The following is a 27,490-nucleotide window of genomic DNA, read 5'->3' as shown; positions in this document are numbered from 1 at the left end:
CCCGTGGTTAACGAGCAACTGAAAAGCTGATATTGTACGTAAAGTATTAGTCCCTTCTCCTAAACTAAATGTACCACTAGGAAGTCGTAGATTGATGTAAGTTGGGGATGTCTATTTGAGAATGCCTAACTGGAGGGTTTGATGGGAGTTTTTCTTGACTAAATTAGCCTATAGTTGCTACCTAGCCCTAGCATAGTTTTAAGCCGCTGTTAGCTTGCTAGCTTAGCTGCTATGAAAACGTGTTGTTGCAAGTTCGTTTCTCTTTAGCGCCAGCGGTAATATTTGTATTGTTAACCGTTGTATTATTACACATTCGTCGATGATAGTTCGTTATTAAAGTATTTTGTCGCTTCTTTTTTTTGTATGCAACTGTATAGAGAACACGTTCTAGCACCTGAGCTCGTGACCAGCCTGCCCAACAGGCCCGGCAAGGACACGTTGTGTTTGATTCCACATTCAATTATTCGTCCTCGTTGCAAGGATGGTTGTGATTCGAAAGGGTCCAATTAATATATCCTATATCAATCAGTAAGCATTTGTCTAGTCTGTAAACGTGTAATCGGCACATGGCCAGTTGTTCCCCGGCATGGGCGGCAATACAGGGAAACGCACAATACTTTCCCGTTCCCTCCAACTCTTAAACCCTTTGGACCAAACGTGATCCATTGAAGACCCAGCCTCGCTGCACGTTTTCAGTGGTCTATTCGAGTCACTGGTTCGATTTAATTCCTGCCTATTCCAAAATAACCTAGTTTTTATGACTTTGACTTTTTTTTTCGAATTGGCTGGGGAGTATTAAACGATTATGTCTAGTCACCGATTGTGTTGGTCTTGCGGTCCAAAATGTCATAGGGTTTTTTCCGTGCGCCACCACATATAGAAACTAAACCTAAATTGGCAGGCGTTTCTATTTTGAGACGGGCTGTTTTTCCTGTTAATCTATCTCAAAAGGATTCAGCCGGCGTAGGTTGAGTGAAGGCCTGTCTCCTACTCAACCACGACCCCAGCACCATGTGCACGACACACGTCGTTATCTAGTACCTGATTGCAGAGTTGCTCAACTTCTTCTTCAAGCCGGTTGTTCGGTGATTGATTAATACCTTCTGCAGAATACATACCCTACTAACCCAAACCCTACTGGCATGCTATTATTGTCATGTATACAGGCAAATCTTTGAGTATTTCCACATATGCCCTGTGAGAAACAATAGTCTTTCTAAGGTCTTGAGTATATTGATGTTTGATTCTCAATCTGGGGATGGTGTATACAATTGCATCTCACGAACCAGTGATGGTGTTTGCATTCGTACGGCCTGATCCAGCAATTGAAGATGTATGCTGAATTCTGCTTATTACTCATTATTTTCAAGGGAGGAATTTAAAAGTTGAGTAATGCGTGTTTGGGTTCTAGGATTGAGTGGCAGCCAGATGAGCGGGACTGCAGCAGGTCCTACAGCTTCTTAAGGACTCCCAGTCGCCAAACACAGCCACACAGAGAGCTGTCCAACAAGTATCCTTCCTCAGTGGCCTTTAATTCCTACCACAGGCTCTCTGATCAAAGGGCTTTATACAATGACTGAAAACGGCCGTGGACAAAATTACCTACCTGCAAAACATATACTGGCTGAAATTTTCTCGTCTCATCTAATTTATCAACAAGTATTTGCCAATGAGAGGCAGAGTAGAGCGGGTCATGACTTCGCCTTCTGTCTGCTAACCTCGGTAGATGCTGAAGGACGTCTCGTGCCGCTCATTTGATCACAAAACTACTAGCATCTCCTCCGGCTTGCGTGGAGAACAAAATTATTGTAAGCAACTTGTTATTTAGTAATTATGCGGGGATAAGGTTAGTTGGTCAATTAAAGAACCATGGAATCTACTGTTTTAGCTGTAATTCGAACAAATAAAAAAATGTGTTTAAGGAAAGGGGGTAGGGGGGGTCGTAATCCCCATGGTTACGACTACGAAAACGTTTGTATGAGCATTATAATGAGTGAAGTTGCATGTGAAATGCGCCAACACCCTGTAGCGGTGTGTAGTTGTCCGGGGAGCCAAACCCTGACTCGGATACGATAATTGTAAATCACTATTAATATATTAGATTTTTTGTAAAAAATTATACATTTTATGTTTTCTTTAATTGATGCGACACATCTTGCTGATGCGTCACATTTTTAGCACTGCTAGTTGTTAGGCCGACGTGCATTGCCCATTTTCTTCCTTCCTGGCAAAAAAAAAATCAGCATTTTCGTTGGATAAAGCCTCTGCTAAATAGATAAATGTATATTGAATATTTCTGTTCAACGTTGGTCCTTAACCGCCAAACCGAAACTTGAACAGCTAACCAATTTCCAGACTTCAACAACTATCTTATTTTTGTCCTTACACGACTTAAACTGAAGGTAAGTCAGTGTCTGATATAACAGCATACACAAAATGTCATGCATGCTGTTATTTTGGTTGGGCAACGTGTTTAACTATAGGCCCACTGTGTGTGCCCAGGTTGTAGGATGTTGAGAATGTAGCACATTTGTTATATCACAATGCTACATCTGAATAGTGTGTACTAGTAATGTCAGAAGAGGCTTTATGCAGCTGCCAGGTTTGAACAGCGGTTCTAGGACTTTCTTACAAAAAACTTCACAACTTAATTAATGCAGTCCAAATGTAATTGTGTTGTACTAAATATTTCCTGGAAATAGAATAGAAACTGTAATTGCAACACAACATAGTTGGCTCTACTTATTTTTAAAATAAATAAGTGCAATCTTGAAGATAAACCCAGCTCATTGAAATGCAAAAAAATATTGTTCCTTATATTCTGATCCAGGTAATGTGTATACTTGTATTAGCATTTCCAAAAATAGCTGGTGACACTGTTACTCAAACATTCAGTGCTACATTAATAGTTAGTGTTGAAGTACCTTTTTTTAACTCGCACCTCTTGTGACTTTGACCAGTCCCTAATGTTCATAACATTCTGTATGTTCAGATGAGCCCACTCGGTCGCTCAGCGGCCTGATACTCAAGAACAATGGAAGGGCCCACTACCAGAACTTTCCGCCCACTGTGCAGAGTTCATCAAGCAGGAATGTCTCTCCAACATTGGGGACCCATCACCTCTCATCCGTGCTACATTGGTGGGTTTTTTTTTATTTCTAACCTCGAGAATCATGTTACTGACTGAAAATGATGATGGATTGTATCGTAGTCTTACAAAACACTATGTTCTATATATCACTTGTTGAGTAGAACCTCACCCCTTTGTTTCTTGTTGGCACTTTCATACACTAAGCATTTACAAGTAATGCCATTGAGAAGGAAACTCAAACAAAACCTGTTAAATACTCAACACTTTCATAATCATTGGAATAGCTGAGACTTTTCTCATTTATCGTAACCTTTTAAGCATTCGATTTTGGCACAAAGAAAAATAGACCCTTGTACCCTGGAAATTATGACATACCCAGCTCATTGAAAAACAATGAAAAATCTTGTTCTATATTATTCTGATCCAGGGCCACATAAATCCACAAGCACATTTTGTATGTTTTACCTTCTGATGACTTGGGTCTGCGTACGAATTGTTTCTGATGAAAATATATACAAAAGGGCGTTTTAGATATTTTAAGTCAGACATGCAAACGGCACGCTTTTTGGTGTGGAATCGCTTTTTTATCATCAATTTGGAGGACCTGTGTGGTTAGTGCAGATCCGAAGATTTTTTTCTTTGGGGGGTGTCGATCGGTGCGCGAATAATCTAATTGATTACTCTACCAATCATTATAACGCCGTTACCGTCGCTTACAAAAAAGTCGCTGCGTTACTATAATTGAAGCAGTTTTTTCATCAGACCAACTGGCTATGTCTGTACTGTTAGTCGGAACGAGACAATTGTATTAATGATAATGATTGGCTGAGGTAGAGTAACATGTCACAGTAAGCCAATCAGAGGTAGAGTTCGGTGGTTATTATTTACACAACGTAGAAGCACAGACCCACAACGACCCAAGTGAGTCAACAAGAAACCGGAATGGCAAGTCCAAATAATCCAAAAACGGCCTTCTTTAAATGGAAGTGGATTTGATTACTTTTCCCTCTAAGAAATCGAAGGAACAAGGGAATCGTGAAATGCACATTATGACCCGGAGAGCCCTCTACGTCGTCGCAGACCCTCTCCGTAGATCCATATTTTTATCCGTCGTCGCAACGGAGACTGCAGAGACGGAAATTGGTCCTCTAACAATTTTTCCCCCGGAATCACTTTTCCCGGTTGCATATTAACGAATCATACTATGGTCACGTCAAGTCACGCCCTACTCTGTCTGTGATTGACTGGGTTTCATGCAACTCAACTGGACACTTTAGATCATCCATTGACAGTAGAATCAAGACAGGGGTGGCGTGTGTGACGGACCAATCAGAAATAGAGGCGGGTGTGTCTTTTCAGGATATTGGTGTGGCCATACTAGGATTCGTAATTCGCTTTTGCAACTTATTTACTTAATACCTTTTTTTACTTTGCACATTAAGGAACAATAAAGCACCAAATAAGATTTAAAAAGCTTTGGAAGTTTTATTTACAACACTATTTACATGGTTAGTAGTCATCATATAAGATCGATCGGGCGGCAAATTGCATGGGTTATCCAACATCCCGATGGAGAACTTCGATGGCTCGAGGAGTCCTCCGTAGTTACGGAGTCTGAGTAGTATACTTTGGCCTACTTTTATAACTTGTAATTCGAGTAACTATTTTATTTACTTTTTGGGAGAAATAATTAGCATCTACTTTTAAATTTGTAACTCATTAACTACTACTACTACTACTATTTTCGGGAGATGTTAGTAACTAACTAATTAGCCTTTTTAAAGTAACTTGCCGAACACTGCTAGTAACCATGTAAATAGTGTTGTAAATGTACTTTCAAATCTTATCTCCGTCAATCTCCGTTGTCCGAGATGGACGTGTCGACAGATGGTTGAAAGATATTGGACGCGGACGTAGAGCGGTTATCTCCGTGTCTACATACAGCACTAAATGGCGTAGTAAAAATCAGCCTTCAGGCTGACCAATTAATATGAGATCATGAGTGGTCTTAAAATGCTATTCTTCGCGAGGACCTTTCCATCACAGCCTATCACCTGCTATACGCAGTCATTTCTTCTACTAAATATAATTTCCTATTTATTGAAGCATATAGCACAGGCCTTCTCATGTTAATAGGATATTACTCCATCATAATTTTTCCTACCTTGGGTAGCTCTTTTTTTTTTGTTTGCATCCCTGCAGTTAAGACTTATCGTCCATTCTGAGTAATGTACTCCTCCTGAACCTTTCTCTATTATGGCTGTAGGGAATGTATAAACCCCCCACGCTGAAGTTTTTACTCATACAGGCCTTCTCACTACAGACGGTACACACACAGAACTGAGTAACTTTTCCGTATTAAATCGTAGTAATGGGCTTACAGACTTGAATAAATATTCAGCATAAAATTAAAATCGTATTTGCTTTTATTAATCTGACCCTAGCTGTGGGTCAACTTATTTATTTTAGACTATTCTGGAACTCTTGTGTTCTATTAACCTGACCTTGGTTCTACTGAAGACTGAATCTCAGGTGCTGTAATCTCAGTCTTTCTCATTGTTGCCCTGTCTCCCTCCTACCAGGCATCCTTATCACCACCATTGCCTCCAAGGGTGACCTGCAGACATGGCCTGAACTGCTGCCACAGCTCTGCAACCTGTTGAACTCTGAGGACTATAACACATGCGAGGTCTGAACGCTTGCTTTTCTTGATATGCCAGTTGACACTTTTAATGCCAGTTGCAGTACGAACTAGATAAAGTCTTAACATTTAGGTGATGGACGGTATTCACCAAAGACTGGTACTTTAATCCCTGGAAATGATGACAAACCCAGCTCATTGAAATACAATGAAAATTCATGCTTCCTTATATTCTGATCCAGGGCCCATCCACAAGCAATTTTTAGGTTTGGTACTGTATTTTATCTGACATGTTTTTGTGCATTCACAGGGCTCTTTTGGAGCACTGCAGAAGATCTGCGAGGACTCGTCTGAGTTGCTGGACAGCGATGCCCTGAATAGACCACTGAACATCATGATCCCCAAAGTTCCTTCAGTTTTTCAAGCATTGCAGTCCAAAGATCAGGTCCAGTGGTTTTTCTTCAGGCATTCATATAATACTCCTATTCTCTGTTGTGCTGAATGAGATGCATAAATATAACGCATCCTGATTCGAAATAAAGGTTTTTTCTTGTACTGTTCTGATCCGAAGGCATTGTTATGGCGCTTTCATCTCCTGATCTCGTGTTAGGTTTCCTCTTGTCCATCTCCTCTGCGGAGGAAGATGGTAGTGATGCTTCAATGCATGCTTCTCTCTCTCCGATCGCAGGTCCCATGCCATAGCCTGTGTAAACCAGTTCATCATTGGCCGAGCCCAGGCCTTGATGGATAACATTGACACCCTTCATAGAGGTGAGTTTACCTGGCCGGTAAGCTCCTTCAAGTATCCACCTCTATTATGGGAGTGAACCTAAAAACATTCATATCCCATTTTCCTAATCAACAAATCCCGTTCTCAATTTGTCCTTTTTCTTGTTTGTGCCTGTCCGTTCAGAGTCTCTTTGCCTTGGCAGCAGATGAAGACTCTGAAGTGAGGAAGAATGTCTGCAGGGCACTGGTGATGCTGCTGGAGGTCCGTGTCGACCGCCTCATCCCCCACATGTTCAGCATCATCCAGGTAAAACACACTCTTAATATGGTACTGCCTTGTTTAATGAATACAAATACCGAATCATGACTGCTTTTTACATAATCCTATATAGTGTTAATTTTTTTTTAATCATTCTCTGCAGTACTTATGCTCAAATACCAGCTGTGCTTTCTCGCTCTCTTCTCTCGGAAGGCGAGTTATTAGGCATGCATACAGCGCCATACAGAGTCTCTCAGTAATTTGGCACTAGTCTCAATGCTCTGTTTGCACGGTATTGGCTAAAAGTTAGGCAACACAGCTAGCATTTCAAGTGCAGTGCCTCCGCTAACGGTTTAGGTAGAGAAAGAAATGGTAGGAGTGCTGTTCAGAAGTAGCCTACTTATGCTTTGAGGCAAATTAGGCATGTATACCCATATGCAAGAACAAGATTTTTGTTTCATAATTTTGCACAGCAATAGCGATCTTTTTCACGACATTTTCATCTGCACAAACTATACATTACATGAAAGCTGAGCCTCCACCGATCCCAACAGTCCAAACCATATCACCTTGTGACTAAAACTTGAGAACAAACTTCCCCTTTTCTTTTTACACAAATTATGTATGTTCTACCTTTTTGTTATGGTCTGAAAAAGTAGAGTCATCACATCAATCCACCATTATCCAGTGTCTGGGCCCAATTTTGCCACTAAACATAGTGTTTACAATCTATGACTAAGAAGGGTTCTGAGGAAATAGTTAAATTGCCTTCAATCAGAACACGTGTTTTTTCAGCGCTAGCTGTGGCCATATGGTGTTATGCAATTGTTTTTTTCTTGGTGTTATTCAATTATATTTGCCCTGAAACTTTCAAAAGAGTTGTGAAGAAAAGGCTTTGAGATATGACGTTTAAGGTCTCAGTTCAGTGAAGCACTTTAAACAGTCGCACTTTCTATTTGGTAATGTAAATGTATTTAGATTCAAATGTTTGTTTGTTAAATTACAGCTTAGTGTAGCACTTTAAACACTTTATTTTTTTACATATGTAATAGGCTTCAAATAAAGACTGGCATTTACCTACACCTTATTCTTGTTTTAAAATATTTACCCAATATATTAATGCATATTAGAAGCGATAAAAACATGAACTTGTGGCATTAAAGGCGACACAATTAAAAATTGTGGGGCACCAGTGCAACCAATACAAAAGTTAGTCTGGAGCCCTGCATTATGGGCAAATGACTGTTTGACGACAAGTGATTGGAGGATGGTGTGTATATATAAGGGGTGGTTGAAGAAAACTGGCAGCATTAAGGAGGCCAACTGTATACAATTATACAGTTGGGGACAATGGGTCAAACCGCACTAGATTCCCACACAAAAAGCGAGAAACGTAAGCACTTCATTATTAATAATAATAATAATTCATTTTATTTGAGGGCGCCTTTCAAAGCACCCAAGGTCACCTTACAGGGCAGTTTAAAAACAAAATCAACAATCATAAAAAACACAAGAACAAGATACATTGGACACTTTACATAAGTGGGGTGAAATGGGTTAGATGGAATATTTCAGTTTAAAAAGATGTTTTGAGACGGGACTTAAAAGTGGAAAGTGTCAGAATTACGCATGTCAGGTGGGAGGGTGTTCCAGAGGTGGGGGGCAGATCAGCTGAAGGCTCTGGACCCCATGGTAACCAGGCGGGCGGGAGGCACATTGAATTGAATGGAAGAGGAGGACCGGAGAGGGCGGGTGGGGTGTGTTGGTGTGTAGGAGTTCACAGATGTATGGAGGGGCGAGGTTGTGGAGGGCCTTGAAGGTGAGGAGCAGATCTTGAAGTGGATGCGGGTTTGACAGGGAGCCAGTGAAGCTGCTGAAGGACAGGGGTGATGTGATTAATGGAGGGGGTTCTGGTGATGATGCGGGCGTCAGATTTCTGGACCAGTTGGAGTTTGCGGATGGACTTGAGGGGGAGACCGAAGAGGAGGGAGTTACAGTAATCGATAAGGGAAGTGACCAGGGTGTGAACAAGGATGGCTGTGCTATGGGGTGTGAGGGATGGGCGGAGGCGGTTGATATTGCGTAGATGGTAGTAGGCAGACCTGGTGATGTTATTGATGTGTGCTTGGAATGATGGTGTGCTGTCGAGGATGACACCCAGACTCTTAACCTGAGGGGAGGGGAAGACTGAGGTGTTGTCGATAGTGATGGAAAAGCTGTCAGGTTTTGTGAGGGTTGATTTGGTGCCGATGAGGAGGACTTCTGTTTTATTGCTGTTGAGTTTGAGAAAGTTGCAGGTGAACCAGGATTTTATTTCTTGTAGGCAATCGGAGAGGGAGGTGGGAGGAAGGGTAGAAGTGAGCTTGGTGGATATGTAGAGCTGATCATTGCGGATCAGTCGGGTAGTTATCCTATTCAAATGTTTACAACACCATCACCCAGTGCTCAGCCAAGTACACCTGCTATTAGTGCGCGGCAAATGTTACCATTTGGTCACAGTCTGGAGTAGGGGTGTGCACGGGTACACGTGTACACTTGTAGCCGTTTCAGAAAAATCAGTAAGCGAAAACCGTACAAAAAAAAAAATCACCATGCCATTGTTTCAATGGGAATCGTGACGGTCCATACTTTCAACATAAAGTGTGCATATTTATAATTTGAAATCCGTCCCAGCATCCTAATTAACACCGCAACTGCAAATGAACCACGCGGAGATAACCATGGAACCCGGTCAATCAAATTTTCTTTTTTGCGATCATTCTGCTCGCGCATCGCCGTGTTGGTAAATAACCCCCCTATAGCGCGACTGCGGTCCACTTAAAAAAAAAAAAAAAACAATCAATAAAAAAAAAACGGTTTACCGTGTACATGAAAAAAAAAAAGGGGTTGTGTAACTGTTAAAACATTTTTGCAACCGTTCACACCCCTAGTCTGTAGCCCTATTGTCGAATGACAAAACCAGACCAGAACATGCGGTTTGAAGGCTGTTGATCTAACGCAAACGTGGTGTTTCCTACCATTCCTCTATAGTACATGCTTCAACGGACCCAGGACCCCGATGAGAATGTGGCTCTTGAGGCCTGTGAATTCTGGCTGACCCTGGCGGAGCAGCCCATCTGTAAGGACGTGCTCTCTGGACACTTGGTGCAGTAAGTCCCCTTGGACATACCCCCTGCCGGCTGCAGTGGTCGCTCACACTAGAGGAACAAATATGTTGTGTTAGTCTAACGTATTTCCACAATAATCAGTTGATCAAATGGTTCCCTAGGTGGGTCATATTTTGATCAGTATTTTATTATAAAGTTAGATACCCTGGAGGGATGACAAGCTCATTGAAATACAATGGAAGTTTTTGATTGCGTTTTATAAGAGAAGCAATCAATAAAAAATCCATAGTTTAATGGACAATTAAACAACGGTCATTAGCAGCCCAACATAAACCTCTCACTGTATGGCGACCCTCTTATCCATTAAGCTGAAAAAACTGCGACATCTTATGGTCCACTGGATGTCTCGTACCACTGGATGTGTTCTCAACCTTGTTGTGCTGTCATTTTTGTTCAACGTTTTTCCAAAGCCCTTTTGTGTTATCCGTGTTTTCAGAAACATCCTTGTTGGGCATGAACAATGTTTGTCACGTAAATACACTCCATGTCCATTTACTCTTTTATCTATCTGGATGGATCAAATCAGCGTGTTCATCTTAACACAGTGGGCTACTTTGTTTATGAGTTTGTCGGTGTTTTTTGTGTATTTTTTTTTTTTTTTCTCGCTCTTACAGACTGATTCCCATCCTGGTGAATGGGATGAAGTACTCTGAGATAGACATCATTCTCCTCAAGGTGGGCTTGTGTAGTCTCTCTTTTAATAGAAAATTGATCATGTGCTGTTCCCCCTCCTTCACACATGCCTGTGATGACAGCTTATTCACCATGAGACTTATGTCTGTCTGCCTTATACTTTCTTGTTTAAGTCTGCACCCTTTTCCTGACACCCGACGTGTTTTCAGTGTAAATAACTGGTGACAACTCTCGCCACCTTTGAAACAAGTTTTTTTTTTTTTTTTTTTTTTTTTTTTTTTTTTTTTAAAAGCTCATGGAAATGTAAATTTCGATGAGCCAGATGTTTTTTTGCCGGATGTTTTCTATCGTATCTGGCAAAAAGTGTTGCTTTGCTTGCCCTGTCAAATATAATATTTTATACTTCGATAAATAATACGCTACATTCTGATCTAAAATCGAAATGTGTTTTGCTGAAGTGTGGTTAACGGACATTACCTACATTGCGTATCAGAATGTCTGTTTATTTTTGGACATGCATCGAATCAAAATATTTGCATCTTAGTGTAAATTCCTCTCCTTAATCCATTGGAGAGTCCCTAGGGCCAGCAACGGGGGTGGCTGTTGGAAGGGCACCGTGGGTTGATGGCAGGGTTCTTTGCTGCTCTATGCAGGGTGATGTGGAGGAAGACGAGGCTGTGCCCGACAGCGAGCAGGACATCAAGCCGCGCTTCCACAAGTCTCGCACTGTCACCCTCCAACACGAAGGGGGCGGCGGCGAGGAGCAAGAGGACATAGACGACGACGACGACGACGATGATGACGACACGCTGTCCGACTGGAACCTGCGTAAGTCTGGACATCTGTTTGGGGTGGTGGTGATTGTTTGTTACTTTTAATGTATTCATGAGGTGGACGATGTTCTGCTCATGGGTCCTGCTCAGAAGTTTCACTATTGCTGTTGGTGGTTTTATTTAAGGATCCTGGAAATGATGATAAACCCCAGCTCATTGAAATACAATGAAAATTCATGTTCCTTATTTTCTGATCCAGGGTACACCACAACCACCTATATAGCCCTTCTCTTTGTCAATGTCTCCATTTGTTAATGTCTTCCGTCCGTGCAGGAAAGTGTTCTTGCGGCGGCGTTGGACGTGTTGGCCAACGTGTTTCGCGACGAGCTGCTGCCGCACCTGCTGCCCCTGCTCAAGGGCTTGCTTTTTCACCCTGACTGGGTCATCAAGGAGTCGGGCATCCTGGTGCTCGGAGCCATCGCTGAGGGTGAGTCCAGCCTTGCCCTGGGCCACCACCTTCTACCCCCAGATTTGTCTCCCTCCATTGAAGGGTCGACACACATTAAGAGCGAATGAATTGAGGGCCTAATGGTGACCCTTTGGGAACCCTGGTGGTAACAAGGGGTCTGCTGACTGAGTCATGTGGAATGGCTGCTGTATGTAAATGTATTTATGAGGTTCTGCTTATGGGACAGGTTCCCAGTGTTGCTATTAATAGTAAATGTTGACCTAAACATGCAACCATAACCCTTTTTCAATTACCCTGGAAATGATGAAAAACCCAGCTCATTGAAATATAATGAAAATTCATGTTCCTTATATTCTGATCCAGGGTGCACCCTAAAACCATATTAATTTATGTTGCCCCTTTTTATTTTTTTTTTATTTTTTATCAACTTCAGCTTTTCTGGTAGTGTTTTTCTTCAAATATATTTCTTGTCTTTGTTCTCTTGAATGCCGTCAAACATGGCAGTACAGCTAAATGCTCACCCGCAACATCTGCTAAACTGGTGTGGATTTTTTTAAACCTCATCTCAATATGATCGCTGGCCAAAAACGTAAGCTTTTTTTTCCCGTTTTATTTGGCCCTTGTACTTTTATCCTGTGTACCTGGGAGTCGTTTGGAACAGTCACACAGCTGGCCAATAGTAGGGCTGGGTGATTATTATTATTTATTTTTATTTTCAAATCTTTTTCCTGGGTTGAATGATTAATTTGCCTTTTACTTTCTTACGGAGCATTACATGTTTAGAACTTTTCTAAATTATTTTGCGGCTAGGACTCCGCAGATTCCCTTTGCGTGAAAGTCAACGGACTGAAGAGCAATGGAACCTGCTGCTTTTTTAGATAAAGAGTTGACATTAGCCTTTTGTGAGTTATGGAAGGAGAGGGTGTCTGGCGACCCATGTCAATCCCATGTTTGGGATTCTTCTATTCCACAGTTGTGTGTAGCAACCAAGCAGATGCAAGCTTAAAGGTGACATATTATACCACCAGGTGTGAGTGTGATAAGCCAATTTGAAAATCAGCCTCTTTCTGACATCACAAGTGGGTGTGTCCACTTAGATGTGTGATGGATAGATCGCTTGCCCCGCAGGCAAGAAGAGGTGATGTTTTACATTGAAAAGTCAGGTCCCCATTCATACAGTAAAAAAAAGGTTATTTTAAGATACCGCGAACGATGGACAATATTTTGGGGTATTTTTTGTTTAGTAAAAGACATCTTTCTTAAAAAAAAGAAAGAAAAAGATTTAATTTTTTAAGGCCAAATCTCCAAACCTAATTCAAAGTAGAATGTCGAAGAGTTCTGTGTAGATTAAAAGTATCATGACCCCGGTTACTCTAACGCCTCTGTCTCTAGGCTGCATGCAAGGCATGGTGCCCTACCTGCCAGAGCTCCTCCCTCACCTCATCGCGTGTCTGTGTGACAAGAAGGCCCTGGTGCGCTCCATTGCCTGCTGGACACTCAGCCGCTATTGCTCACTGGGTGGTCTCCCAGCCACCGGACTCCCACCTGAAGCCCCTGATGACGGAGCTGCTGAAAGCGAATCCTGGACGGGAACAAGAGGGTCCAGGAGGCTGCCTGCAGGTGAGAGGAGGGGGGGGGGGGGGGGGGCATGGTTTGACTACGCAGTTAGGTCCGGTACGATTAGGTGTAGTACATTTGGATGCTGCTCGGTTACGGCTCGCAATACCGCCGACATTACCCTTATGATGGGGCAGGGTTTAAGCCGTGATGGCGATGGATGCGGCAGCTACGTGACATCATAGCAGCCCGACAAAGTGTTGCCTGCTAATAAATTCAATGAAAACGGACGTAACTCATAATCAATGTGTTGCGTCCACTTTTGGAGAACGTCCAAGAAGGAGGCAACTTTTTCTTTAATAAACAAAGCTTTCGCCGTGTCTAGAAATACCTTGCGGGTACTGTTTGTTTTTATCCGCCTGTCGCACGGAAGTGACTGTTCTGTCGACCAATCAACCAACGGCGTGTGTACCTACAACTTTTCGGTGCCCTTTCTGACCGCATGGTACCCCAACGGAGTAGTACCGAATAATGGGTATCACCTAACCGCACTGTACTGCTCGGTGGAAAACGCGCCATAAGACTAAATGGCTACTTATGTTCAGATTATTTTCTCCCCTCCGATATCCAACCAAGCGTACTGAGACATTATCGGCCTGATACCGAAGCCGTGGATTGGATCGGGACATCCCTATTTAGCCAATGATAGATTTTGTTCCCATATGAATTGGCTGATTAAGAAACCCATTCAGACGCTTGTGTGACGTTCGGTCCCATGATGACAAAATGGAATCACTCTTCCAACCCCTTTCTTTTTTTATTATTAGTGCTTTTGCCACGCTGGAGGAAGAAGCGTGCACAGAGCTGGTGCCCTACCTCAGCTTCATCCTGGACACGTTGGTCTTTGCATTCGGAAAGTACCAACACAAGAATCTGCTCATCCTGTACGATGCCATAGGAACCCTGGCTGACTCCGTGGGACACCACCTCAACCAGCCAGTGAGTGTCCCCCTCCTTTTCAAATCCATTTTAACACACCTGAACAAATTGACCATTGACAAAAGGACATTTTTTTGCCTTGTTGGCAGTTTTAATTTAATTCATTAAATTAAAGATTTTAGGGGTAAAATCAGTGCTGCATAGCCGTTGATTGTTTATGAACAATGGGATCACATTTAAAGTCAGTCCTTTTGTTCCTCTGCACAGGAGTACATCCAGAAGTTGATGCCTCCGCTCATCAGCAAGTGAATGAACTGAAGGATGAAGATAAGGATCTCTTCCCATTGCTGGAGGTAAAAAAAAATGTCCACAAATATGTGTCACACCTGGGTTTGATTGTGTCTTGAAACTAACCCTGTTTTGTATTAGTGTCTGTCCTCGGTGGCCACCGCACTGCAGAGTGGTTTCCTGCCTTACTGTGAGCCGGTCTACCAGCGCTGTGTCACACTAGTCCAGAAGACGCTAGCCCAGGCCATGGTGAGAATACGCACTTGCACACAATTGCTGAATCACATCACTATAGTGTACACTATTAGAGCAGTTGTTCTCAAACTTTTTATCCTGTGTAGCACCTCTGAACATATTTATCTCCCCAAGTACTAGGACTTGTCAGCCAGCGAACTATTTGATTTTAATATTAGATCATGATCATGGAAGTACAGGCAGCAAAGTTACAGGAATACATTTAGAGACATGGGTGATAAAGATTGTTATAGGGAAGCCTTTTTCAATGTGGGTAGTGAAGGTAACAAAGGTGAGAGAGAGTGACCATCATGCAAAGTTTGGGATTGGCGGGAGAGGCCAAGTAAAACTGCAAAACCCTATTGGGTAAGTGGACATGTATGCAAGGCTGCAACACCTCTGTCCACACAGGCGAAAACAATCTTTTCCCCTGTGCCTCGGCAGTGGGTAGCGGTGCTCCGGCGGTGTTGGAACCTCAATATATGAACCTATTACATGAAACTTTTTTTTTTTTCCATTCAGATGTCTTGAAAAGGTCTTCAAAGTATTTAAATTTGTACTTCAAAAATGTCCAGATCAATATATATTATTATTCATTACATCTAGTTAATCGAGAGAAGTTAACAAGTTGGTCTCCTTGGAGTCTCAGCTTTCATGACATCGTTTGCATAGATGGAATGACATGAAAAATATTGTTTTTAAGCATGTTAGCATTTAGCTTCTACTGGAAGTACACCAGATATGCAGGAAGCACCTAGTCTCCAGCCATATAAACGAGGGTTCCCACATACACAAGCCTGATGTATAACAATCATATTTCCAAACAATTAATTATTTTAGCGAATTGAAACAGGAAATGCTGTAACTGTTTAAGTAACTGTAAGGGATAATGTAAAAGAAATAAGCCCCGACCGGGCGAACCGACACCAATGCGAAGCCATGAAGGGGCTTATTTTCAATAATGGCCGGCAACGTTCTATGTATTATCCGGCTTATTACACGGCTACTTGACAAAATGAAAAAATAACTTTAAACTGTCTTTTTACAATTTATTTGTTACCAGCATTCATAGTGAAATCAGCAGAAAAATAGTCAACCAAAGACAATGCTGACATTGCAACCGAGTACTCTGTGGTCGATAAGTTATCGAACTACTTGCGGAGTGTTATGAAAGACGGCAAAAAATCCACTTTCCTTGTCATTATTGAAAAATAATTCACCCCCTAACACTGTTTCTAGGTTAAATATTGACCTTGTTATAAATTAAATTAAAAAAATAAAGATATTTGAAAAACACGTTTTTTTACTTGGTAAAAGTTTGAATGAAGATTTACAGTACGAAATTGACCAAGTTGCAATGTCTAAAGTGTCGGCTGGACAGATTAGATTGCCTTCATCCAATTGATCTAAATTATGAAAAAAATATATTCTAAAAGTAGAGTATCTTATGGTCCCAAAATTTGTAGAGAACAACAAAGAAAAGAGAATAAAACGTAATATTTTTTGAGCGCTGCTTGCAGCACTCGCCTAATTAATATTATGAAGACTTCACACATTATCACCAAATGACAATGCTGTTTGTCCCAGATGTACAACCAGCACCCTGACCAGTACGAGGCTCCAGACAAGGACTTCATGATCGTGGCTCTGGACCTGCTGAGCGGCCTGGCCGAGGGCCTGGGGGGCCACGTGGACCAGCTGGTGTCCCGCTCCAACATCATGACCCTGCTCTTCCAGTGCATGCAGGTAGGAGGAGCCCTTTACGGAGGGCTTAGAAGCTGTTAAGTCGTGCTGGATGGAATGAAAGCCCCTCTTATGTGTTCTTCTTCAGATCCGATTAATCCATATTCAATAATACTAGGGCTGTAACGATTGCACCAACTCACGATTCGGTTTGTATCACAATTTTTGACCCACGGTTCGATACATCCCACGATTTTTTTAAATTTAAAAAGCATTTTATTTAAACAACACTTGTATACCAATTAACTTAATGTAACATTTAATAACAAATAATTTGGAACACTGATCAGATTTGAACAGAAAACACTATTAAAGTATAGCTAAATTAATTAATTAATAACCAAAGATTGGAGGATGCTTGCAGGTAGGCAAAAACCCTCAACTAGTTTGGTTGGTTTAGTCAAATATCCTATTAGCGCTTCTTATTAGGCTATGTAGCTTAAATAATGACATAATCAGGCCGTATAGAATGCAACATGTTTAATAGCCTAACTTTCAATAGATGGGGAAAAAACATGCACGTCTAACATGAACGTCGCAATAACGAGGCATGGTGTTACGAGTAGCGTATGTGTGCGCGAGACTGGCAGTTTGCGTGAGAATGGCAGTGTGCGTATGTGTGTGAGTGACGTCAGCGACTGAGTGGACGAGCGAGGAGAGCGAGCGGTAGTGTGTGTCTAGTGAAGACGCGAACGAGTTCGGTAGAATAAAGTACCCATCCGGTTAATAATCGGTGGCCGCTTCATTCCGACCTATAAGCAGACAAACTGCCAGTGAAATCACACAAAACAATAGAGACGGGGATCACGCAGGCAATTTTTTTCGCGCTTGGCCCACTCTGGATAAATGTCCTTCATATCGCACATGAGGACTTCGACAGCTGTGGAGAAATTCAGTCCTCCGTAGCCACGGAGAGCTGTCATCACAGAGGGGGCATCTCGTCGCATACTTACGGCATCGATAAGAGGGGGCGCTGTCAGCAGACTATTATTTAGACAAATTATTAGCAAATTTCAATCAGACAATTTGACCGGAGAGTTAGAAAGGGCATATATCGCGCTTCTGCCTTCTCACACCGCGAGACAGGTTCGTGGCTTTGAGTGTCGCGATTTCGGTTTCGATACGCGTATCGTTGCAGCCCTAATAATACGGGATGCTGAACATCATGATTGAGTTATATGCTCTGTGAAGCCCTGTGGTCGCTATGGATTGTTTATATATACGTGTGTGTGTGTGTGTGTGTGTGTGTGTGTGTTGCAGGACAGCATGCCTGAGGTGAGACAGAGTTCATTCGCCCTCCTGGGTGATCTGACCAAGGCCTGCTTCCCTCATGTGAAGCCCTGCATCGGTGAGTCCATTCTTCTGGAAGTGTTTGTATACTATGGCACAGCGCTGTAAATTAAACCCCAACCATGCAAACATCAGAGTTTAGAGCTCCTGCAGGTCCTACACCACGAGAAAACCTTAAAGGAGAATACCGGTATTTTGCCTGTAAAGCCCCCTTTCTTGGTTGTCTAGGATGAAATGGAGTGTTTGACAATGACATTTTGACGATTGGTCCCGTCTCTGGTATTTGGCTCATTTAGAATCGTCCCTGCCTGCTTCAGAATGGCTGGCTACGGGCATTCACAAACCTGTCCTTAAAACCACCCTTAATGTTCGTTTTCAGAAATGTACAACTCACCGAGTGGTTAGGGGTGTTACTTGATGTTCCAAATCAAGTATATTAGTGAAATACAGTTTCCTACTTGGCATTTTGTAAATCCCAATGATTTCTGTTGGAAGTGTCAATGCTCGTTGTTATTACTGTGCCACCAGAAATGGAAAGGGGGGCTGTTTACGTTTTGGTTTTAGTCTTTTCGCTCGGTTCTCCATCTCAACAGTAGGGCTAGAACTGAGCGCAAAGACTACGACCAAAAGTATACAGTCAATTTCGGTGTCAAATGCTCTATTTCATCCTAGACAACCCAGAAAGGGAGTTTGAAGTGCAAAATACCGGAATTCTTCATTAATACACCTGATTGTGTAATGATAAGCCACATTACTATTGTTGGAATATTTTGTCATTTTCACAATGTTTTCAACTTTCTGACAATTGAGACATACATTAGCGCTCTTGCAGGTGCGACATGTGAGTATGTGGTAATCAGTTAGATTCACCACTAACTGTAGACATTTTATTTAGACTAAAATAAATGGGTCTTAAATTGCATTCATGAAGTTCTTAAATTTAACCTGTTGAAACCCTGATACAGCTTCTTAATTGGATTCATAAGGTAGTTGCGTATGCACAACTTGCACTTGGATAGGTGCACCTTCCTGAGCGGGAATGTTGGAATGAACGCATGTGTGTGTTTGTGTGTCCTCTCCACAGCGGAGTTCATGCCCATCCTTGGCCTGAACCTGAACCCGGAGTTCATCTCTGTGTGTAACAACGCTACCTGGGCCATTGGAGAGATCTCCATGCAGATGGGTAGGAGAGCACTCTTAATCTTGCCCTGATATTTCACTACCTGGGAATGGAGATGCAGCAGCTTGCTAGAGTCAGAAACTACGCTGTGGCCTTGTTGCTGTCATTGTGCCGCCACCCCCTAGCTGTCTCCTCGCCTAATGTATGACGTTGTGCCCTTTTTTCAGCTGCATTGGGTTTTGTGTGGATTGCTGTGTGCATCCGTGTCTTGTGGATGCAAGCTTTGTATGACTCAAACCCTCTTTTAGGGTCCACATTCAATTTGTAAATGGAGTATGGGTCCCTTTATTTTTAAAGAATTCTGGATTTGAGAATTGACTTGAGGTGTGTGTGTGTGTGCGCTTAAGCAGTGATGGATTATTTATGTTAGATTAGTGATGGTGTGTATGGTATTCCTGCAGGAAGTGATGTCAAGGAGCAGACAGGGGAGTCATCAGGTGAGCTTAGGGTGTGACTAGGACAATGTTTGGTTGGTTTACCAATGTTTAGGCCGAGAGACCATTTCTGCAAGATTACTGGTTTCTGGTTTTTCCACTGAGCTGATAAGTGCCTTAAAACTAGCAAATCATTATTCAGTTGTGTATACCATTTTATTTATTTAATCTGGTTACAAATTTATGCCACAAAGTTCACTGTCTGGAGATGATGATTCTCCCAGCTTGTTGATTAAACATGAGACATTCTGAGACGATCTTAATATTTCTAATCAATGCTATTCACATTTTTTTGTTTTTATTTAGCTCAATCAGTCACTTGTTTTTACTGCCTTTGGATAGAAGATGGGAGTTGATATTAACCATTAAAGCTTTACTCTGATTCATTCAATTTCTTAGCTAATCTTGGTGGATAATGAAAATTGTGATGACTACTTATTTATCTTCATATTTGGGCTGCATCCGAATGAGATTTAGTTTTTTTCGTTCCCCATATGTTTACTCCAGGCCTACTGGCATTAAAAATAGTGTGTGTGTGTGTGTGTGTAGGTGCTGAAATGCAGCCCTACGTCAGTGTGGTACTGCCACACCTGGTGGAAATCATCAACAGACCCAACACTCCCAAAACCCTTCTGGAAAATACCGGTATGTAAACTCGCCTATTGCCTACTATTATGTATAATAACTAACTATTACTTAACATCACACAATCCTATTTTCGGATAAAAGTACTGCTTCATCAGGGTTTCCCCTATATGCACCTTTCTAAAAAAATGTTTTTAACAACAGAGCAACTTCAGCTTATCTCTTTAAAATACGAATGTTATATTATTTTGCTCTACGCAAAATAATATAACATTCTGTGCGCTAGCGACGCTGGATATGCATTACATATCCAGGTCAATTCACACACTTGTGCAGGGCTACAGACTAACTTTTTCCTTGGGTGCACTGGTGCGCCTAAAGTTTTAATTTGGGTGCACCAGCACGTATTTATGGTGCACCAAGTTTTGATTTGTTGACGGGGGGGGGGGGGGGGGGGGGTGGGGGGGGCGCGTTGGACCGTGCCTGCCTTGCGCTGAGTTGTTGACGGGGGGGGGGCAACTGCACCGGTTGCACCGTCGATATTTACGCCATTGATTAATAATATTTTGACCATTAAATAAATGCAGAATCTGTATCTCTCATAAAGATTATCGTCAGACAATGCCAAGGGATCGGTTCTGTCCCGAAAAACCCTCTGTCTCCGGAGAGACGCCTGTACGATAAGTGCGCCTTGGTCCATGGGAACACCCACAAATGGTGACGCCATTATCGGAGGAGGGGCTAGGAAGCTGCGCACGCCGATATAAGTAGCCGATCTCCGGGTAGACTCGCTGAAAAGCTGCTCCCGACCAGGTTTGGTTGCGTAAGTCACCAATGGTGATACAGCGACGCTTAAAGAGATCGACTTTCATGGTACAGCTAACCCAGGCTTTCAGCTCAACATACCTCGCTAACCCTCTAATCGAGCTTCGTAGTACAGGCCCCTGGATTGGGCTTCGCGGGTTTGTTTACCGGCGTTGCTATTGTTACAGGTCTTGCGTGTTCCAACGGTTTATTGGGTATCTAATAAATCGCTGCCTAATCAATACTTCATTCACTGCCTCTTCCGTGTTTATTACAATATTATGAATAGACTGCTCTGTAAAAAAAATAAAATAATGATAATTATACCAGATATATTTTCGGTCGCACTACCCCGAATTCTAGGCGCATGTGCGCCCAAATTAGGCGCACCCTGGAGCCCTGTTGTGAGTAAAGCATATAAACGGAGAAGAGAAAAACAGCATTTAAAGAGATAAGCTCTCTTTAAAAAACGAATGGTATATTATTTTGCGCTAGGGACGCTTCATATCAAGGTCAATTCACACACCTGAGTAAAGCATATAAACGAGAGGAGAGCGCCGTCTTCTCTTTAGAAACAAATATTATTTTGCGCTACGGACGCTTCATATCCAGGTCAATTCACACACCTGTAAGTAAAGCATATAAGCAGTGAGGAACTTCCGTAAAGGTCTAAAAAAATTTGCCTAGTTTGCGGTTCAATAGATAATCAGTGAAACATCGTTGTGACACAATTGACACCTCTAGCTAAATGATGTAACCTAGAGAACCAGCTACAACATTGTGTTCATCCAAACGAGCCGCCTCTAGCGAAGAGGGAATTGCATTGGCTATTATGAGCTGTCGGCTTTCAGCCGCGAGCTTAGGGACCGTCTGCAAAGTGCAAAACTGAAAACGACCACAATGGTTACAATTTCGATAGCATCACCATTATTGACTCTAGAGCCCCAAAACTTGTTCAATAGAGGCATGGCCTCTTTATGGTCCTACTACAACCTTTGTGATGGGGACAGGGGAGGGAGTGGGAAGATACATTGGTTGGAGGCACAGACCTTTTCGATTGTTGTAGTATTTGTGTAGCATATGATTTTACTGTATAGGGTGGTTGTTGATATAATAAATTCTTTGTTAAATATATTTTTTAAAGATTATACTTGTATTATGTTCAATCTCTCCATATATCCCCTGCTCATTACTGTGCACAAATGTACTGTATGTACACCCTTCTGGTGCCGGCAGACCCATAGAAACCTCCCGGCAGGGTGCGCTTTGCGAGCACACAAAATTTGGGAGCGGAAAAAAATACATTTCACCTCCGCTGCTGCAACGTCATCTTAGGGGAAAAACTGGCTTCATACAAGTCTTTTCAAAAAGTCGAGCCCTGCAACTGTCAAAATGAGGAAAGGTTTGACCAATGATGTCAGGAGTTTATGTTGTGGACTTTTTTAATTTTATGAGTCAGATGAAGCAGTACACCTTTTACTATTCCAGAAATATCAGTGTGATGGTTCCTCTTTATTCTGGCCTTGTAACTCCTTCACTGCACAACAGTGATGATGCCTTTTTTTCAGACATTCGAAATCTGAATCAACACTTGTGGAGTTAAAGCGTCTGAGTGTGCTTGCAGCCACAACCCAGTAAAGTCAATGCATGTGTCTGATCTAACACAAGTCTGCCTGTGTTGGCTCTAATCCTCAGCCATAACCATCGGAAGGCTGGGTTACGTCTGTCCCCAGGAGGTGGCGCCGCAGTTGCAGCAGTTCATCAGACCATGGTGAGGGACTGCTATAGACCATAAAAATATCTTATTAAAAACATAAAACTACCAACAGTATAGCTATCTGGATACAAGTCTTTTTTGTTCCTAATACTTCTGATCCAGATGTCCCACTTGTTGATTGAGCAGTGGCCGTTGTATAAGTGCGCTTTTCCGGGGTCTTGCTTTGCTTGAAGGACTTGGCTAGTGTTTCAAAGTGAGCTCTAGAAACGCTTAGAGACCAAATGTTACCCTTTCCAAAGTAGGTGCTTAAAAAAGAAATAATAATAATAATTTGATAGATTCAATATGCAAAAACTTGATGGCTAGATTGATATTTAAGATACTCAGTGTGCGTCTGTAGATTTGGTTGTGAACCTCATCCACTTGACTTGACTTGGCGCCTGGTTGATCCGTCCAGGTGTACCTCGCTGAGGAACATCCGCGACAACGAGGAGAAAGACTCTGCATTCCGGGGGATCTGCATCATGATCGGAGTCAACCCTGGTGGCGTAGTGCAGGTATGTCGTTTTAGTCTAGCTGCTGTGAATCTGTGGGTAGTCTATGAGGAACCTCAAAACAGACATTCGAAATCTGAATATTTGTGTGGAAATTGTTTTTCTGAGACCACCCCACATGGTGTCCGAATATAAGGGTCCAACGGCATGTAGAGTGAAGTAATGAATACGTTTTTTTGTGTGCAGGACTTTATTTTCTTCTGTGATGCTGTGGCTTCCTGGGTCAGTCCTAAAGATGACCTGAGGGAAATGTTTTATAAGGTGAGTGTTTATTCCCAATGTTCTGAAGATGTGTTGACCTTGGTGTGGCTTTGAAAGTGTTATTCCGTCAAATTTAACATAGGGTATTTTTCTCTTCCAAATCGAATTATTTTTAACTACTAATATTGCTCAAAATAGCACCAAACCTCTGCAGTAGCATCACTATGGTTCCTACACATAAAACGAAGCATCAACAACTTAGTTGGCGTACCGGGAGTTTATTAAAAAGACTGTTTTCCAAGTCTGTGCCTTACCGGTAGGTCCTTGTCTCCAGGTAGTCAACACAAGTCGATTACCGACTACCTTAAATTATATAATGGAGGCGCCAAAGAATTCTCACTGTCCCTAGCCAATAACATGGAAGCCATTTGGGCTGTAGCATTGCTCCCGGCATTCGCAGGAAAGCTCTATACTCTATTCCAACGAAAATAACTGTCTGGAGGGCTTATTTTATGGGTCTTCATACCGAAAATGATCCTGGGTTATATTTTTGCCCGTTTTACACTTAAATGACTGCCAGGTACATGATGATTGGCTTGTTCAATGGACATCTATTTTTTTTTTTATTATTATTTTTTTTTTATCAAACTTCAATTTAATATTGGTAGTAACTTTTTTGTTGTTGGTAGTAAAAGTTTTAGAGCTGAGAGCTGCTTTGAAATAGATGACCTAAGCAGAAAGTACTCCTTGGACATGACAGCTTTGAAATACATGCCTTTTTTTTTTTTTTTAACAAATGGGTCGCTTACCAAGTCTTCTGTCGTTGACGATCCACTATAGTGTCCACTAGCAACACTGTCTCAAGACAAGACCAAACTCTGGTCCTGGTGGTTAGCTTTCAACTGTTTTTATTTTCTCCAGATCCTGCATGGCTTCAAGGAGCAAGTAGGGGAGGAGAACTGGCAGCAGTTCTCAGAGCAGTTCCCCCCTCTGCTGAAGGAGCGCCTCTCGGCCTGCTATGGAGTCTAGCACCTGAAGCCCCGGGGTCCACGCGGGAAAACTGACCTGTTAGGTAGAGACCAACCTGCACAACATTTAGTTAATAATCAAATTGGCAATCAAAACTGTTACGAAAATAAATGCCAGTGTCCAATGTAATGATGGATCAACGTCTCCTCACTAATTGTTGTTGTTTTTTTTTCTCCCCCTCGTCTTTTCCCAGGTTAATCTAGGGGAGGGTTACTGGGAAACTCATCCATCTATGTAATTGCACTGCCCTGGTAGGGTGGGGGAGAGAGGTTGGAGCGCGAGGTAGATGGAGCCAGACCAGGAGAGCTGCAGCAGCTGTCCTCGATCCTCCACTCTGCAGATGGCCTCCTCGCAAGCCCTGCGCCATGTGTCTCTGTCCTGAGGGTGGGTGGGAGGGGAGAAGCGGGGAATCATGCATACCTCTGGGGGATAAAACACAACCTGGCTAAATCTTTCACACTCACAATCCATAAACACCACGCCAGGGTTCCAGGGAGCCGGGGTGGGTGGGTTCCAGGGAGGGTGAGGTTAGGGGTGTTACCTAGCACAAGTGCTGGCCCTCCCGGTCCTTATCGCGTCGATAGTTCTAATAAGACAATGGGTGGGGGGGTAGCGGGTTCTACGGTAATCAGCATAGGGGCTCCGCCGGTTTCAGAAGGTGATGCAAATGACCATGCCATCTGCCCCTATCCACGTTAGTTAGACATAATCAGACTGTGGGGTTCGGACCCTTATGTTACTAATTCTTATTACCACTAGGCTAGCCGGGGTATAAAAAAAAGCATAACTTCTATTACGTTTTTTTCTTTTGCAGTAATGTATTGGGGAATATGTACAACAATAATTTGTACCATTTTATGCAAACAACAAGAAGTACACAGGGTGAGTTCCCTTGTCTAGTGTATACTTCAGACCATTTTATTTTGCCCCCTTTTCTTCTTTTCAAGATCATTGTATTCTCCCCTGTAGTAGGACACATGTCTGTTGCATCAGACATGTTGAGCCACCATACACAAGTCCTTTCCTTTAAAAGAAATTGGGATGTCATTGCTCAATCAACAGTTGTCGTTTCTCTAAGGGTGATCCAGGAGGAATGCGGTAGCTGGAGTTTTCCCATCGCCTCTGGTGGTTTACGGCTGTTCTGTTCCTAGCAGTGCCTTTTTTATTAGAGGTTTTGCGCTCTTATGCAAGCGTTTATCTTGGATCTGGTAGTCAGGAGACTGGCTTAAAAGTAAACCCTGGTAGAGAAACTGGGCAAGAGGATAATACTTTCGCTGCTACTGCTCCTTTCTTTTTAGAGTATTTACTAAATGAACTTCAGTGAAGAAACATGGGCTTAAAAGTTAAATCAGTTGTTTCTCATGAACGTATTTGCACTTTCCTTTTTTTTTGATAAGAAGTAAGGATCTCATAGGTATGCTGAGTATTAATGTACCTGTCTTAAGGTATGCATTTTCTTTTATATGTAATTTTTGCCTAGGTAAGCAAATTATATATGGTGAAGCACAATGGCCTGTGTAATTTTGTTATTCCCATTATCCTCGAGGAAAGTACTCAAATTAGTGATTCATGTAAGGTTTCCTAGACAACACTTGTGAGTAGGGTAAAAACAAATAACCGCCTCTGGTTTCCATGGGGTATTTTGACATTGAATGAATATAATTATGCTGGTATCATCATTTAAGGAATCTGAATATGTATTGGGTAGACTTGAGGTATCGGTGCATAGGGCAAGCTTTAAGGTAGCACATTTTTTTTATATAAATAAGTTAAATAGGTTTTAGTGGGATGGGACATCTTAATTGCAGTATTATGATTTCAAAGTTTTCCTGCCAGACAGTGTTGTGGAATTGAGTTTGTCATGTCAGACATCATATAACAGTCCCTTCCAGGGAGGGACCTTCCTTTTTAAAGAGCTTTGTCCTATTGCAATTAAAGTCGCTGCTGGAGTGTTGGATTCGAAAATATGATACAACTCGTGACTGGTTTGCCAGTTGCCATACACACACTCCGGTAATACTGTGTAGGGTAAGCCTGGAATGTTGACTCTACCCTAATGATCCTCCCTAACATTTGTATGTGGGTGAAAGGGTTGGGCTCTATATTGGAGTCCAAACGTTTTGTCGAATGGCAATAGAGGACACTTCTGGACAAGTTAATCGGGTTCCTTTCAACGTTTGACTTTCGCTTGTGTGGACAAGGGAGGGTTTCTTCAATCTTATCTTGCACCAGCCCCTAGCTGATATGTTATAAGCCCTGCCTGTCTAATGCAGCCTCCCCAGCCATCAACATTTACCTCTTAGTTTACACTACCAAGTTGCTCATCTCAGATCCCTGGGTCAGGTTACTTCTGGTGCAAAACTTAGCCATTGAATTAATATGGACTTCAGTAAATACTTGATACTCTAAGGTTTTCTTTTGTGTTCTTGCACATCAGGTCAGTGTAAGCATTATTTTTAAAGTTATATTTTAGTACATCTGTAACGTAAATGAAACAGCATTATGGATAAAAAGCTTTCCATAGGCTGCCCCCTTTCTTCTTAGTTACCCCCTTTCTTCTATCAAGAAAGGGGGTTTCTATTGGGATCTTGGCAAATGTTGATGGTTTGGAGTGACTGTTCTCGCTGACTTGGCACTGAAAGATGTTCACCCAGCTATAACAGTTTATTGCACAAATTCTCAGTGATGTTGGTGCCAGATATAGAGGCTAAAAACGAGGTACAAACCCTCGATTTGTAGCCATATGCTAAACTTTATGCATAAGCAAACTAAAGTGTAATGGATTTCCACAAGTTTGAGTTTTAGTCGTTTAGTTTTATATGGATAGTCTTTTTTTTTTTCCACCTTTTTATTTGTTTCATTTGGGTAATTTCTTTTTGTGCCGACTTGCACAAATGTTTTAGACTTTAAAAGTTTTTTTGCAATATTCTTTTTATGTAAAGAATTTTTTTTGTTTTCGTTGTTTTATAGCGGACCATTTAATTTTGTCTCAATGATGCTACACCCATTGGGAAGGTGGAGCCTGATACTTTAGAGAAGAATGTGAAACGGCGAATGAATTGGTAGTAGCAGTAAGAAAAAAAAAAAAAACTGGTGCAGATGGGATGTGAACTGTATCCCTTCCTACATTTCTTTTGTGACTGGGGAAAATAAAAGTTTTTCTATCAAGCTGG

General features: G+C 42.1%; 1 protein-coding gene across 1 annotated transcript; it reads left to right on the top strand.

Moving 5' to 3' along the window:
- The first annotated feature begins 481 nt into the window (after positions 1-481).
- On the top strand, positions 482-27,490 carry LOC115533143 (transportin-2). Its single transcript, XM_030343458.1, is given in 33 exon segments — positions 482-528; positions 1,412-1,431; positions 1,434-1,523; positions 2,341-2,406; positions 2,993-3,067; positions 3,070-3,144; positions 5,674-5,780; positions 6,043-6,132; positions 6,134-6,177; positions 6,421-6,490; positions 6,492-6,503; positions 6,646-6,768; positions 9,751-9,869; positions 10,502-10,562; positions 11,174-11,352; positions 11,632-11,780; positions 13,155-13,270; positions 13,272-13,334; positions 13,336-13,382; positions 14,147-14,318; positions 14,526-14,562; positions 14,565-14,611; positions 14,688-14,795; positions 16,368-16,526; positions 17,784-17,871; positions 18,898-18,996; positions 19,395-19,430; positions 19,977-20,072; positions 22,512-22,587; positions 22,991-23,090; positions 23,274-23,348; positions 24,210-24,360; positions 24,511-27,490. Coding segments are annotated over 32 exon segments (2,754 nt in total). The 3' UTR covers positions 24,318-24,360; positions 24,511-27,490.

Source organism: Gadus morhua, chromosome 2, assembly GCF_902167405.1.
Source record: "Gadus morhua chromosome 2, gadMor3.0, whole genome shotgun sequence".
Classification (NCBI taxonomy): domain Eukaryota; kingdom Metazoa; phylum Chordata; class Actinopteri; order Gadiformes; family Gadidae; genus Gadus; species Gadus morhua.
This window is presented reverse-complemented; position numbering and strand designations above follow the sequence as displayed.